Source organism: Ceratina calcarata, unplaced genomic scaffold (assembly GCF_001652005.2).
Source record: "Ceratina calcarata isolate Rehan_Ccalc_2016 unplaced genomic scaffold, ASM165200v1 scaffold397.2, whole genome shotgun sequence".
NCBI classification, from domain to species: domain Eukaryota; kingdom Metazoa; phylum Arthropoda; class Insecta; order Hymenoptera; family Apidae; genus Ceratina; species Ceratina calcarata.
The window spans coordinates 221,071-238,528 of record NW_017163090.1 but is presented as its reverse complement, the minus strand read 5'-3'; the positions used below and the strand labels follow the sequence as shown (position 1 = coordinate 238,528).

The 17,458-nt window shown below is 38.2% G+C and overlaps 1 protein-coding gene across 1 annotated transcript in view; it reads left to right on the top strand.

The window, feature by feature from the left end:
• LOC108626321 (uncharacterized) overlaps positions 1-17,458 on the top strand; it is a 32,880-nt gene that overhangs the window by 12,419 nt on the left and 3,003 nt on the right. Inside the window, exons 2-11 of the mRNA XM_026814783.1 lie at positions 7,489-7,692; positions 7,995-8,081; positions 8,995-9,180; positions 9,263-9,301; positions 11,804-11,995; positions 13,682-13,776; positions 14,861-15,100; positions 15,401-15,703; positions 16,084-16,358; positions 17,280-17,458. Coding sequence (XP_026670584.1) covers positions 7,489-7,692; positions 7,995-8,081; positions 8,995-9,180; positions 9,263-9,301; positions 11,804-11,995; positions 13,682-13,776; positions 14,861-15,100; positions 15,401-15,703; positions 16,084-16,358; positions 17,280-17,458 — 1,800 coding nt within the window. The remainder of the gene's footprint in view (positions 1-7,488; positions 7,693-7,994; positions 8,082-8,994; positions 9,181-9,262; positions 9,302-11,803; positions 11,996-13,681; positions 13,777-14,860; positions 15,101-15,400; positions 15,704-16,083; positions 16,359-17,279) is intronic.

Genomic DNA, 17,458 nt, shown 5'->3' with positions numbered 1-17,458 from the left:
TTGTATATATATGATATATTATTTATTTATGAGCAAGTCAATCGTGGGATTCGCGATTTAATGAAAAGATTTCGTACCGTGCGATCGAATATTGGTTTATAGGAAAACCATGACATAACTGAGGTGATCCCTTGAGCAACAATTAATGGTTGTGGCTGGCGGTTCTGTAACCGCGAGACCGACGCTTTTACATGGAAAACGATCCGTGACCTGGTATCAACTTGAGTTAACGCATCGTCCTAATTTGCATTGAAATAAATGGACAGGCCGCATGGTCACAAAGACTTGCATAATTATTATTTTCCAATTTACTATATTTAACTATGAAACTAAGAGGATCATATTATCGAAAATAGAAAATATTTAACTAACGCATGTTCGATAAAATATAAACAGAGATCAAAATTAGATTAGCATTTGAACTAGTACATTTAAATTCCCATTGCCTCCCACAAAATGACATTCTTTTAATATGGTTCATTTTACTTATTGAATTTACTAGTACATGATTTTGTTTCACTGCGATTTATGTCTGCTAGGTTAGTGCAGTAAACAAAGTTTGGTATACGAATACAACGAAGGTATGCATTGACCGAAGGTAACAAAGGAGCAATTGACGTTATACGTAAATTATTTTGAAAACATTTCCACCTTCCTTTAACTACGGCTTCGAATTGAATTTCTGTCAACATTTTAATTGCTTTGGGAACGAACGCGCGTACAAGCAATTTATCGCAAAATAGTTCGCGATATAACATTTGCTTTGTAGTACATCCTTTTTAATTTTATACCACTCTCTTTCGATTGCTAAAAATTAATTTTCCATCAGTCGAATCGTTGCTTCGAAAATACTTTGTGCTCGGTTTGCTCCATATCACTTTTAGGAGGGACTCCATCCATGGGATACAATTTACGAGGAATGATTATTTTCAAGATTATTGATTCATTAAGGAATACTTGGAAAGAATTCCACGTTCATCATAAGAATCTACAAGCCATTAGCTGCAAATAGCTGATAATTGCAGGGAGCTTGGAATCAATTTGAAACAATTTCCTTGCGCTAATTGCTTAATACTCATTAGTAACTAGTAACGAGGAATTTGAAATTCTATTACCTTCCTTTACTTGCTGATCGCATGATGTGTAATGGTACAAGTTAATTAAATTTAATTTACAGTGTAACGATCGTTTTCCACGCATTTGATCGCTTCTCGCATTCCAATTTGAAATACAGGAAATTCAAAGTGCTTGAATTTTTCTCTTCAATAAGTAACGTGAGACTGGAAACGGAAAAAAATTAGTTAGTATTTCCTTCGAATGGAAAGCAGGATGGAACGTGATTGATTCAATTCGCGAAATCGTCGATATTGTCTTGCGCGCACATCTGGACAGTTTCGGTTTCGGCTCCGTTCGCCAATCGTTCCTCCTCCTCCTCCTCCTCCTCCTCCTCCTCGTGTCCCCCTCGAGCGCGAGATGAGGAAAAGAAAAGAGAATAAGAGACGAGATATCGTTGCAAGTTTTTATCCCACGGCACGTAACAGGGGCACGATTTCAACGAAGCACGTCGATCATTCAAATCTAGGCTGGAACGACTCGCCATCATTTTTACAATTCTCGTTAAAAAGTTTCCACTTGTCTACTTCTGTCGTTCCTCTAGTTGTAATCAAAATTTCACGATTTAGTGCACTCTTTGTTTGAATTAATTCAAATAATTATAGTACTTTTTAATGTGGAGATTTATTGTATAATCTCCTGATTTTTATATAACACTTTTGTAAGTACTTTGTATATATAAATCCACTTTTGTAATGTTGAATAAAAATTTGATCAGAGATATGTGTGGTAAACTGATACATTGATAGGAATCACGAATTTTTCTCATTTTCTGCTCTGTTTAGTGAACCAAAATTTTTGACCAATCTAGTGGGTGACATTGACATTCCCTTAATAAAGCATATGCAATATAAAAACTAAAGATATTTGTCGTCCTATTCTTAAGAAATTCAAACGGCTATTTTCGACGTTCTCTCTCGTCCGTTCTTCTCCGCACAGGAAGTGGTCCCGTTATCCTTAAAGCGCACTTCTCGTATTTATCCGGCTTGATTAAGGACGCGTCATCTATGGCGCAACAGCGAATGATTTGTCTGTGCTCAAGTCGCATTCATACGTAAGTAATTTCGCCTTCGAATCGGTTTCCTTTTTACCTTTACCGGGACTCAACAGCTTTCTTTTACGCAACATCCATTACGTTTCACTTATTCATTCATCTTTTATTAAACACCCTAATTCATAAATATAATAAGCTATGACTAAATAATTCATGCCTAGAGTTTTCTCAAATTCGAAGTGTATAAGGAATGTTAACACACAGTTCTGTGAAATGTAATTTTCTTCTCTTCATAAATTAACATGGAATCTTTTAATATCAGCTAATACGAACTTTCTTCTAACGAGGAGGCGTTCCTCACTTTGTACTTTAAAAGGCTTTCAATTCGCTTTGATCTATGATTCATATCAGCGGATATACTAACCATCGCCAACCGTTAATAAATTTGTAACCATCATTTCCCTTCTGTTAATTTGCTAGGTGGACACGTAATTTACACAATCAGCAATAATTGCTTTAAACGTTCGCGATCACAGTTATCGATATTGACAGAGAGATTCACATGCAATAGGGATGGTACTCTACACAGTCATATCGATATGGGATTCGGCGGCGATATCGAGAAATGGAAAACAGAGATATATGTATATATATATATATCCCATCACCGTGCAAGTTCTCGAATGTACCCGCGAGTTCTCTAATGCGGAGTGATTAAACTATTAACTTCAATGAGAACGTATCACCGTATCGATGTCAATATTAGCGTGCCGGGTAGAAAATTATTCATGCTAATTCGATATTAACGCGGTGCGTTGCAGTTCCTATTTATCGGGACTTTGTATCCGTAATTGCAAGTACCATTTGCTTAGAATTAACGCTGTATATATCCGCATATAGAGATGAAAATCGTATACTTTTGTCGTAAAAACTCTGTGATATTATATCAAATCTAGTACTTTAAGAGTTAAAATCATATTTTGCCTATTTGAATGAAAATGGAAGTCATATGTGGGAGATAATTAATGTAAAGAATATGAAGCAAATGAAAATTTTATGTGTAATGGAATTAGAATATTTGCTTTCATTTTCAGTTTTTATTTTAAGATTATTGCACGCTATACGAACGCATTAAAGGCTATTTTAATATCAAAGGACTCCAGTGCATGAAATTTCAATTTAAAGGACAAATTCTCGTGAAAGCTCAAATTGCTGTAAGAGCTCGTCAAAATGAATTCCTTTCTGCGTATAAAAAAATGAATTCTCCAAAGAGAAAGTAATTTCTTGATGAAAAGAAATTAATTTCTACGCAGTTAATTAATTTTTATTTCAATATAAACGAGTAACTATGGAGTAAAGAAGTGGAAAAACGAATTTGCAGACGATATCGCAAGTTAGAATTGATCAAGATATTCTAATTGGTCATCCGTTAACAAATTTGCAGCCTGGGTAAACGGCACGATTATCGTAGTAAGTTTTATCACGCGAAAGTCTCGCGATAATTATGTGTTTCCGAAACTGATTAGCTACTATTAATGGTCTACCATCGAATGCTGTTCTAGTTTGTATCACGATTGTATTAGAATTTTATATTTAAATAGCAAGAGAAAATGACATTCTGATTAAAGAAATGTTCTAACAAAACAAGAAGCATCGGAAAAAGTTCTACGTGCAGTGCTCACTCTAATTGGGCGTTCAATTCCGTAACTGTTGTCATGATGTACTAGTGGGGTAGCTATATTGTACACAGGAGGGTGTAATTGATCCATAAATTAGCTCCGCCACGTAAGCTCCCGGAAGTGCTTAGCAGTGCTTCATTGCATAATAGTACAATATTGTTATTCTATATAATTAAAGTATCCCTGTTAATGCACCGAGCATTTTAATTAACGCCACGAGATGTAATTCAATAAGATATGAAGTATACAGTAGATATGAAGTATAAAAGCATTTAATTTTCTCCCGTATTTTTAATAGTTTATACCAGCGGTGGGGAACGTGCGGCCTCCGTGAAGTTCTTGTGTGGCCTCCTTATACGGTTTTAAATGTTACTTATATTTCAATGTATTCAATTGCTTCCAAGCAAGAAATAAATATCCCACTCACATTTTCGTAAAAAATTATAGCGGCCTCCTTTATTACTACCTAATTTAAATGTGGCTTCTAATGGTAAAAAGGTTTCCCACCTCAGGTTTATACTATAATAGAATAATATTCTGTACTTAATCTTTTTATTAAAAGAAATATCATTTTATCCATTTTGTCGATGTTGTGTAATTTCGTCCATTATAATTATAAAACCGACTACTGAAATTAAATTACGTTAAATTCTATTATACTCAAGATCAGTTTAAAACTTATAATGTGTTATTTGTAAAACTGTTACACTAAAGACTGAATAGTTCTTAATAAATGAGGCGTCGGTACAGAAACGTGAAAAAAGGAATCAGCCGATGGTGTATGAATTACGCTTTCCGTCCTGGCCCGACGTTGCAAATTCGGCGCGAGATTTACGATAAATCACTGACTTTTCACGCTCGGATAAATCATTCCCTTCCAGTCCCTCCCACCACGTCGAAATTACATCACTTTGGAGGGGCCCGAACGAATTATGCACTCGTCGGGAAAAACGTTAATAAATAACAACCAACGAAGCCTGATTAAACATTTCTGCCGGATCACCGGCCGCTGTTTCGCTCCTCAGAGCAGCCTCTGTTATCCTGCGTGTTTTTCATGGCACGGGAGAAGGATGACACTTCAGCTTTACATTTTAATCACATGGTCCTTGCCCGCAATATAATCATTTATGTACTGAATGATGTTCCTGTTAAAAGCTACACGCTTTTGTAAACCATTATTATGAAATAATTGATCTATTCATGGAATGTGGTCCACGTATTATTAAATTTTATATTAATTGAAGTAGTACTGACGTTTCACGGAGAGGATTTCGCATATTCCGCGTGGAAAATATTCGAATTGTTGGAGAAAAGTAATATTATTCCATATTCACTAAATTTAATGGAAAAAATAAATTCTCTTTTAAGTAATCAAACGTTTTAAATTAATAATTATTCTGTTTTTTATTCTACTTCAAAAAACACTTCCTTGCCAACAAATTGTAATAATTGTTGATCTTTAAAAGAATCGGTTACGGCTACAGGGATGAAAACGTAAACGAGGAAGCGTCGCGACGCCGATTGGTCAATCGGTGCGGAGCGCCTGGATCGCGAGAGGATCCTCGCGCGCAAAACACGCTGATAAAACGGATTTCGGTTGATAAATCAGTCGTGGCACGACGATAAATTTGAGCCGGCTGGCGGACGTATCGCGAGGAAATATCGCGTGATCGCGTCCGATTAATAACAGAGTCCCAATCGCTATCCCGATCAGGACTTCTTCCAGCGCCATGTTTTAATTAAAAGTGTGCCCTCGCGAAGGGCTACCGCCTTTTTACATGGAACATGCCATGTATCGCAATTACGGCATGTGGCAAAATAATTATCCTACAATCACCACTAAATAAGATAATATAAAGCTTGGTATCATTCATTGTCAGAAGAAGCGATATTTTTTGTTTCATTATTTCATTAAACATTTTATTAATTTCATTAATTATTTCATCGTAACCTGTAGAAACACATTTTCGATATATGAATTCGCGTCTGTCATGCACATGGCTCGAGTATCGCGGGAAAGGAGTACTCGTCGTTTTAAGTTGAACGTAATAAAGGTTTGCCATCGAGTTTACCAATATCCTCCCCTTTGACGAGCGTCCCTCAAAGGATCAAGAGTCTATAGACGTCTCTCCTGAGGAGAGAAAGCAGCTTTTCTAACGGGGAGGCCTTGCTGCTTAAAAAAAAGTGGAATACGATTTTTTACAAAAATAAAACGGAAGTGTCTCCTTTTACCGCACCGTAGGAGAGAATTTTCACAGGAAGAAACCAAGACGTTATTTTTTCTCTGAGAAAAATATCATACTGCTGTTTTCCGAGATTGTTACGTTGACCCAGAGAAACGGGATAGTAAAGAAAGTAGATTTCCAGTTAGTCGATCAATATCACTATTTAACTTCGTTTACCGCGATTCATCCGAGACAAAAGCCGTGAACCTTGTTATCTATTCACTCATATAATTTCTGCTTTCTCATGACGAGCCTGATCCTGACGGGAGTTAATAATTAAAAAATACTACTCTCTCGCGTTGGCGCAATTGCAAGGGTACCCAACGATAATAAAGAAGATTGCAACGTGCCCGGATGTAATAAGATGCTGTACGGTTCACAAAAACTCCCGTTACCTTTTGTCTCCCTTAGTGTGTTTCATACAAGATTCGCTATATTTTACACGCTTATAACTATTACGCAATCGTTGACCGTTTTAATTGGTAATTATATACGTATCGCAATTCAATCGCCGGTGACCGTTTCTACGGTTCTCTTGGATACTGAGAACCGCAATTATCTTGTTTTACCGTTTCCATTATTCTCAGAGTCTCACCAATGTTGCATTTAATATTTGTGTGATTTTCATAGTCCAATAAATTGTTTTAGAACTAAATATTTAATGTAAATTCTATAGTCTTAGAAACAGATACCAGAGATGATTACTTCATTTTTTCCCAAGGGATTAAAGGTTTATCACCGATTTATCTCACCTCCTAGTCTTACTGAATATGTCTGACTATACATTGACTATGTCTACTTAACGACTCGGTATTAAGATTCGTTCTACTTCAGTTTGACATTTCTTCAAAATGACTAGCAGCGAAGGCATAGATTATAGATCGTGCGACCTGGCCGTTTCGTTTTACATGTGCGAAACGTTATGTTACACGCGTTTATGCTGCTCCTTGAGACTCACGATCAGACAAGGCTTAAGACTCGAGCCGGTCGAGTGGGAGTTGCGGTGGAAGGAGGAAGGAGAATGGTTGAACGAAAGCGTGAAGGGGGGCAACGAAGGCGAAAGAGAATGAACGGACGAGAGGGCAGAGTTCGTCTGGTTCCATTCATACCTCGGTATGCGCACGAATGCACGCGTGCACCGTTGCATTTGGCACCGATGCGCGATGCCGCGATCTCCATGCATAGCGACGCCGACCAGTGACTCTCAAGGCCGGTCTCCGCCTCTTTAATTGCTTGAATCCAAGGTTCCTTCTGGTACCGCAAGATTTATCCAGTCACGTTGACTTCGTTTCAAATATTCTTGATGTACCAATTTTTAATGTTGTTTAAGAGCTTCTTATATTAATGATTCCGTATAAAAAACTGTATATAAATTTCATATTATCTGTTATATCATGTTTAAAGTACTAGTTTCAGAATTTTGCATCTTTTATGAATTATGGTTGCTTTAAAAAAAAATTAGGGCGTGGTGTTGTAGGATGCAGGTACGAAGGACGAAGGTACCAGGACGGCACGCCGGTGGTCACGTCCGAACCATGTTTGCAGTGTAGGTGCACCGAGGGTGCGCTCAGATGTCGTCTTCGAGTTTGTCCACGGCTACCGAATTCGCCGCCCCTCGGTTGTCGCGTTCGTCCGCCCGGAGAGAACGTCTGCTGCGCGGAATTAGTTTGCGGCGAGACACGTTAGTACAATTATGAAAATCGTTCCTTCAACTACCCCCTGTCTACAACCAACTATGTATATTGTTTCACATCACGTAGTTCATCGTACATATGTTCAGATAACATAAGTAAAGAAATTTAATGAAACATGGAACAAATTGAACATTAAATAATTAATGTCCATCCTGATCCTCTCTTCGTATTAATGATTTAATATTTAATTAAAATTCTCTCTTTGCTTAATTTTTAATCGACATTGATCGTGAGTTACACTCAAAGGGGAAGATTTCTGAAGTTATCCGAAAGGAAATAAATGTTTCAGGCGATGCCGAGAACATGCTACGCAGATCGAACATTCGTGTGGAGCAAGAGGAGAAGAGTGGAACTCAGCAGAGTTCTCGTCTTCAAGGTAATATCGTGGAATTTAAAATACAGCGAATTTAGATATTCTCGGTGCGGGTTGAACGCGACTCTGGTATACACCTAATTCGCCAAGTTGTTTCAGTGTACAGCACACTAATTGAAAACGTTATTGAGATATCGCTATTACGATAAGGACGTTACGATGCGTCACTATTAAGTTTCGCGAAATTGGAGCCTTGATATCTATTTTCACGAAGTCTATCGGTGGCTGGAACGCTTGTTATAGTTTACGATGCCGTCGGAGGTAACCGTGGTTTACACCTTCGTGGTTGTTGTTATAATTTACGATTCGCCACCGGAGTCTACAATTTGAGGGCTAGTGCTATTATTACCCAACCCATCGTTCCCTATTATAGTTTACGACTTGAAAATCGTTGCTTTATGCAACCTGTGATTTTGGCCGCTCGCTATCGGGACCGTATAATCTAACAAATTGACGTATTTAATTTTTATTAGCAGTTGCTACCAGTACTCATAATTTTCAACTATAAAATTTGTACACACGCCTCCTTTTACTTAATTTTTCTTTTGAACCGGGAACATTAAATCGTTACAAATAGATCAATTCTTCTTCCGGGCGTCGGATAATCAATCTTCTTTCTTTTTTTAAATTCAAAAGTTAAAAGTGTTTTATAGTTTGTGAATGAAAAAAGAAATCCTTGAATCATGAGTATTTTAAGATTCCGTTTACGGAGTCAAATGGGAAACGTCCCCAGCGTGACTCCGTTTCCGTCACCATTTCGCGATATACTTTTCCATAGTTGAAACAGCCCTTGACGGACAGGTAAAATAGTTTTCACCCAAGTAGACCAGGCCAGCGCGTACGGGATGGTTCAAGGGTGCTCACGGTTAAAAGATTCAACCAGGCGGTGCTGATGGTTGTTCGTGTTAACAATCAGGTTGCCTTCACGAGGGCGTGAGATACGGGCCTGGCTCGGCGATGATGGGCTCGCGTAGATGCGAGTACTGCTACTGCATCTCCGGCGCTAGAAGATGCATCAGACCGAAGTGCCTGCTGCCCTTGCCAGGATGCACGCCCCTCTACGCCCCGCATTCGTGTTGCCCCGTTGCCTACAATTGCACCCGTGAGTGTGTTGATGGCACGCCACTTATGTACACGAATCTTGAATAACGGCTTACAGCTACTCGTTTACTTTTTTTTCAAAGAACTCTACTCGTCGACCCTGGCGCCGATCATGGGAAATGGTAAGTAGATTTTTTAATTTTTGTTTTATTGCGTATGAGAAATACGATTAAAATTGTCAAGTACTTTTTTTATTGAAACTTTATAATGGGTCATTTGAAAATTGTACAGAATATAAGTACAATGCATTGCATTTAAAGCAATAAAGATTCGTTTAAGAATATCAACGTACACTTGCATTTGTATATCATTGATAGATATAATATCATAAAGTATGTCTCTTATAACAAGACAACGATCAAAATGTGTAATTGAGAAATAATTAATATTTTTCGTCAGAAATGAAAATTGAAATCTTCGATGGCGCTTAATAATTCTCGACCGCCGAATAAGAACAGTCATTTCAGAGATCTTGCTCGACGCGACAAAAAGTTTAACACGATAAAAACGAAAGTTTTCCCCTGTGCTGTATCAGACCCGTTTTAGAAAGTCTCCCGGCTTCCTGACCGAGTTTAAATTTAAGCTCAGCTTATGAGGAAAAATCGCTTCGCATCGCATCGCGGCGCAAAATCAGCGGCACGCTGCTCCGCCGCTGCAACGGCGAACTTTAATCCTTTTAAATTGTGTCGGGCTTTATCGCTGACCCCCGAGTACCTACCATCTAATTATCCGAAAGGTTCTTTTAAAAAATTCATCTCTTCAAATTATACTCGGTTCAACCCCTGCCAGTTATGCACTTTTATATAAAAATTCAATGTTTTCTTCTATCAGTTGTTCTCGTCATTACTTTGATCAATATATTCCACTCCATAACTGACTATATAGTTCATCGTGGAAGTTAGAACCTTTTTGAATATAAAATATGAATATCAACATACGGTTATAGATTTTTATAAAAATATTGTCGAGTCGTTTGTTCTTCTTGTTTAATTAGTTAATGTTTTCATAGAGATCATACGATTTTCAGTAATGTCATAGATGAACGAGGCATGTTGCTTTGAAAAGTTGACGGGAATCTTTTTAATGCGATAAAGGATTTGCCGTGCGTCGACGATATATTATCCCATAACACTTGTCACGAAAAGATTCCTGCCACAGTAGCTGGCTGTCGTTTCTCGGCTCGTTCACTTAACGCCCAGTTTCATTCAATTTTACGATGCAGCAGCGTGGTACGGCGCGGCTCTTTTCTTTCCGGGGAAATGAGAATATATGTTTCACGACAAATCTGACGCGTGAAAATGACGCTCAGCGACGACCCGGAGACGTTTGTTTCACTTCCGCGAATTTTCGTTTCTGATCTTCCACGAAGTTACACGAAACCGACGTACTTTTAGCAGGAAACTTTTTTACCCCTTGTCTAATTTTCTCATAAAAAATGGAAGGTATCATAAAATGTACTGAAATTTCTTAGCTTTTAATTATTCCTTAAGTTTTTTGCAGTTTTGCTATTACTCCTTGAAGAAATAATCTTATGATCAAGAATTACTTTTATATTGAATAAACTATAAACCGATTTGTACTTAATGTACTGACACATTTTGTTTATTTGGAAATATTAAAGTGCAAGTGATAGGCTGTATTCAAATCTTGTGCTCTTGCATACGTACAGAAATAATGTGACGCGTTATGAAAGAAGTTCAGGATAATAAAAAGGGGATCGTGTATTAAAATTCTATAGCCCTCTTCTCTACTGTTTTAAATTACAACCCTTTCCGCATTGCCTCGGCGCGGCGGCGGCAACTTTCGAAAGACCAACATTCCGAGACATCGTGGCTGTCCATTTAACGGCCAGTTTCGCGTGGCTACTTAAAACTTAAACCTCCGTTGCAAAGCCTCGTTTCCACCCCATTAGAAGTCCGGTCCGGACCACCGGCACCGACTTAATCCCAAACAGTTTCCCCTCGGAAACTATCCGCCGGACCTGGCTGTTCTTCCGAACAGCATCTGAAGTTCCCTTCCCCGTGAAAACTCTGAATAACGATCAAGAGGTGTTACCATTGTCCACCAGTTAGTGAGAAGACACTCTAATAACACCCTGGATTGATGTATGCCAAGTTCAGTGATGGATATCGACTTGTTTACTCTACTATACTTGTGGGGTAGCAATGAAATTAGCTTGCGTCAGAGGTCCAGTGGATCGATTATCGTTTCTCAGAATCGTTTCCCAGTTCTGAAGTAAGACAAAGTGACAGTCGCTTCGAAGTTATATTTCCGGAAAATGGTATTCCTTGAACGAGATTTTTCTTCTCAGAATATATTTGAGAAAAAGCTTTATAAACATATTGAACTTTGCTCACGTATAGAACCTTCTTTATTGATTACAAAAAATAAATCGACAATTCACTGTGTTAGCAAAAAAAAAAAATTGAAGACGAACAGTCCTACAATTTTCTATTAACAGATATTAATTATTATATCTTAATCCTGCATTGTACTCTAGTCTGCACTATTTCGTGAAAATAATTGTCGTCGCCGATCGAAGTAATTCGGTAAAGAGCAATTGGGAAAGAGGGTTGAATCGATCTGGTATCGAGAGGGATGAACTGATCGACTTCGGTTCACAGGGTGTCGCGTGGGCTCGAGGGTGTATGAGGAGGGTGAGATGGTCCGTGACATCGAGTGGAAGGCCGCCTGCGACAATTGTTTCTGCGCTATGGGCGCGGTACGCTGTGTTCCCCTTGCCTGCGCACCACCTCTTCAAGGGTGCAGCCCGATCGTACGCGATGGTCACTGTTGCCCGTCCACCTACAACTGCAGTGAGTCGCAATGTCTTCGCAATATCAGGGTTGCTATGATTTACGCCCCACCCGAACGACCAGACCAGCCCGCCCGGATTGTGTTTTCACAGTCAATTAAATCGCCATTCTTTTTGTCAAAGTGAACCAAGCTCCTTTTTATCACAGACTTTTCAAGTAGTTTAGAATGTGTGGAATAATTTTCTACGGAAAATCGAAGTAAAATTTTTGAGAATAAGTAGACTTGTTAGTAAGCACAACAAGATATTTAAGAAATCAGAAATTATGTTGTGGAATTCAGTTTTAAATTAAAATGGAACTCGTATCCTAAAATCTGATATAATTTCATTTGTTAAAGATTAATGAAATGCGATTTGTCAAACGTATGCCATTTTTAATTTCTTATTAATATCATCATTCTTAAGTTGTTAGGCAAAATCCTATTAGGGTTAACATCGAGGGTTGATAAGACAGCGAGGTAAGTTATAATTTGAGCCTATCACAGCAGTTATTGAAATTGGTACTAGAGAATTTATGGGGATAAGTTAGGACACGAAGATGGGGATCAAATCGATGGTTTGTTACGGCGAAGATATTGAAGTTGAAGTTCGACGATTTCTCCCGGGGCATTGAATGAATTTTTTAACAGGGAATCCGGTTGAGGCATAAATGACGAAGTTCTGAACCGAGTTTGGTTACTGAATGAGTGTATAACATACCCGTGTTACTGAATGAAAAGGAGCATTAAGTTCCTCTGACTGTCTCCAAATTGAATTCCATCGATTACAGTGTATTAAACTTCTGGGCATTGGATATAATAAGAAAGGAAGGGTTGACAGTGATTGAGTTTAACTCTTTACGACAGATTAATTTGTATTAAAAGATTCAATTTATTTTTGTTAACACTATATAATTTATGTAACACAAATCTATTACGGTTCAGAACTATTTGACACAACTTTCGCGTGTAAAACAGACTTGTTATTTCAAACTCTTAAACTCACGTTTTTTGTTAGGGTTTCATTTTCCGCGTGAGAGAAAGAAAGACTGACAATAATTCCGACATTTTCGAGGAATCTACGCCTCTAATCTCACCGGTTGGAAAATCTCGCGGGATAGGGGAAGTTGAATTGAATTAGGAAATCGCGTAGGTAGGAAGCGGAGGAAAATCATTAAATTTGAATGCTCCGTTGAGTATCCGGATTCCGTGAAAAGGATAATATTCTCGCTGATTCCGTGGTTTTCTAAAAGATTGGAAATTTTACCTCCTCCTTTCCAAGCGAAATCTAATTCCATTCCAGTGATCTTGGAAAGCACGCTTTAAAATTTAATTGTCCATGTTCGCAGTGTAAACTGTGCTTCCTGTAAAAGTAAATTTTTATAATACCGTAATGGACATTTAAGTATTATATGAAATAGTATAATCAACAGACTGATAACAAAGTTCTTACAAATAAATTCAAAAGCTTATACGAGAAATCTTTTTTGTTTTTTTTTGATAAAAATCTCTCAGCCTAACTATTTAATTTAAACCAGCGTTTCAATTTCCTTTCGGGTGCTCGAGAGCACGGTGAGATAAAAAGAAAACACGAGAACACAAGCCGGGTGGGGTTCGCAGTAAAAACCCTGTGCTCTTTCACAACCCTGATTACCACCTAGGTGTTCTAGCCCAAACGCTATAAGAAACTGACAGATTAAACGTTCAAGGCGGTAGCATCGAAGTTAAGGCCACCCAGAACTACGCATCGTATGCCTTTATCAGCAAGGACTACGCCAAGTTCCGCAAGGAGACCAATTTCTTTGTACGTACATTCCACTTTCTTGACGCAATAAAAAAATCTAGTCTGATAGACTGTATTATCTCTAATATAAACAAATCATTAAAAAATTCGTATAAAGCATGTCTTAACATATAACAGAAAATATGTTACTTTATATAGTTCATAATAACTTCCAATTTATTTTCTAGCTTGCATACGTTTTACATATTTGGTGGATCATTCGTATAATCAGAGATTTTTTCTCTTAACTTACTTTTTATATGATATTCAATAAATTCATAAATACTAATTTTCGATACGCATTTTCTTCGCAAAAAGGCAGCTAATCTATCTCCCGCATTCGAAGCGTCGAACGTTTAAGCGACAAAACAACTGGGACAAATGATCGTGTAATTGTTTCGGACCGTGACAGATTGTATAACAAACATGGACTAAAGAGAGAAAGGCTCCTGTTAACGACGAGGAATGCATCGCATTGCGTTCCCCGACTATCAAGTTAAACGTCTAACGCTGACGCGACGTCCATTCCGGCCGGATTGCATTAATTAAATTCCGTACGGCGTGTAAATCACGGTGCATCGGTCGTAAACGAATCCCGGATCATCTTTTACCATGATAAAGCGAGGAAATTGATGAACGAAGTGATTCTCTCCCTTCGCACATGGATACTGCTCTTATGATACTAAATTCTGAGATAAATTTGCGAGATGTTTCGAGATACATTATTGGAGTCGTTAAAAATGATTAATATCAAATTGAAATACAATTAAGAAGTTATTAAATAGTTTAACGATGTAATTCAAAGGTCAATCATTTTAACGCTTAACTAAGCTTCAATTTATAAATCAAATAATAATATTAATTTCGTAATTTTAATAATATTAATTTTTTATAAATCAAATAATAATATTAGTTCTAATTATTTAAGCCATAAGTGTTTAATACTTTATACCTATTTAACTTATAACAGAATTCAATTTCTTGAACTCTATATTGAGAATTATATTATATGTGATGTATACATATTATGTGATATGTAATTCCTAACATTCACTCAGTGAATATTGGTAAGCAAGTAGTAATATATGATACGTATTTCGCATAGCCGGTAGTCGATCAGATAACAAATCCACCGGTGGAGGGACGCGGTCATCGGGTAGTCGAGGATTCGAGGGTCGAGTCGAGCACAAGGGAGATCGACGAGGAATCTTCGATCGCGACCGAATCCACATCCTGGCCGTCCACCTTCGAAACGGATATCATGGACAACGAAATCCTCGAGACGGTTGGCTACCTGAAATCCAGCTCCGAGATCACAGCTACAACAGTCGCTTCGCTCGAAGAGGTAATCCAACGTCCACGTCACGTAAATAGAAAATAGTCTGCAGATTTTCGGTGGATTTGTGTGATTTCATATAAACGTACCGAACAGTGGAATACAAAATTTTCTATTTTCATATTCAGTCGTTCAATGCAGATTACGCGATTAATTATACCACGTGAATTCTAAATAACATTCTTACTGATATTGTGTATTATCCGGAAGTACATAATACAAATTTGGGAACAAGTCCATTTATTATAAAACGAAAGAGAGTCTATTTATTATATGTTTATATGATTGTATTAATGAATGAAATTATAGTCAACAGCACAGGAGTCAATGCTGACTCATAAGAGCGAGGATGTTTTCAACGATTTATCAACGATTTTCACGACGATTGACTTCGAGACGACTACAATCAACAATGTGGAGGAGGATCTAGCAACAGACGATACTGTAACTACGGCAACAGAGGAATTGACGACACTGTTATCGGATGCAATCGGAAATGATAGCGTGACGGAGATGCAAGAGAAGCAGCTCAATTTGACTTCGAAGACCAAAGGCACAACCTCGTTCACGAGCGAGGAGCTTGAACTACGTTTCGAACACGTCAACTCGACGGTTAGTACAAACAAATTGAGGATGACAAATACATGTATCAAATAATTTTCATCGCATTTGAGGAGAGAGTTTTTACAAGTGCGGTTCAATACGCGTTAATCATTTATGATATTTCAAAAAGATAAAAAAAAATTCTATTGGCAAAAAAACTTTTTTCCATTCCGTTTTTAATTTATACTGATTTTTATGCCAATTAAGCTGGCAGCAAACTAGTTCTATAGTTACGACGTACAATTGGTATTATAGTCACGTATATCGTTCGTGATATCAATGGAATCACTTTTGATTGGACGCTGGCACCTGAATCGATTAATTAACGTTGTGTTTGTGCGAGGAATTGGTATCAATCCGCGGGAGAGTAGATAACCTGTTGCCATTAGGCAGAACCAGTGACGGTGGTCACGGAGTCAACGGGCAAAGGGTCCGTCACCAGGACGTCATCCACCGTGCTAATGCCAGACGACATTCTGGTGATGAACGTGACTGTGAAAACGAACGTCTCCGTGGGTCACATACACGGTGTCACGATCAACCCGATCAGGTCAATCCCGCCGGACGTCGAGGCCATTCTGAACATTACTCACCGTGAGAAGGATGACGATTACGATTACGACTACAGCGAACCCACACTGCCTCCGTCGTTACCGAATGTCAGGTAAGGTAAATAATACACTTTTCTGAATCGTTCTCTTGTACATTTACTATTTTCTAATAATGATTTGGATTTTTTCCTGGAACTTGCAATTTCAAAGAATAAGTAAACTTTTTTCCATTCCGTTTTTAATTTATACTGATTTTTATGCCAATTAAGCTGGCAGCAAACTAGTTCTATAGTTACGACGTACAATTGGTATTATAGTCACGTATATCGTTCGTGATATCAATGGAATCACTTTTGATTGGACGCTGGCACCTGAATCGATTAATTAACGTTGTGTTTGTGCGAGGAATTGGTATCAATCCGCGGGAGAGTAGATAACCTGTTGCCATTAGGCAGAACCAGTGACGGTGGTCACGGAGTCAACGGGCAAAGGGTCCGTCACCAGGACGTCATCCACCGTGCTAATGCCAGACGACATTCTGGTGATGAACGTGACTGTGAAAACGAACGTCTCCGTGGGTCACATACACGGTGTCACGATCAACCCGATCAGGTCAATCCCGCCGGACGTCGAGGCCATTCTGAACATTACTCACCGTGAGAAGGATGACGATTACGATTACGACTACAGCGAACCCACACTGCCTCCGTCGTTACCGAATGTCAGGTAAGGTAAATAATACACTTTTCTGAATCGTTCTCTTGTACATTTACTATTTTCTAATAATGATTTGGATTTTTTCCTGGAACTTGCAATTTCAAAGAATAAGCTGTATTTTTTATGTCTTGATTAAAATATATTTTTTATGATTTTGAATATTATTCATTTCTTAAACATTATTAAATTTTCAAAACAGTAGATTTGTTCTACATTTATTACATAATTGTATTGGTGAAATGACTGTCAATGAATTGATTGTCGGCGAGACAATGGTGATCCCGTAGAAGGCAGTGAGGGAAGGATTTTTTTGACAGGATAATACCATTCGTGGCGGCAGACGCATTGGTGAAAGAAAAGACAGTACCATCCCCGGTTACCGGATACCCTTCCGGCTCGGTGGTCGTGCCTCCGGAGCTACGGCCCACTGACACCTCAGGATTTTACGATATCGCTACTCAGGAAAACAGATTCAGCCCGCCAGTTGAGACGGAAG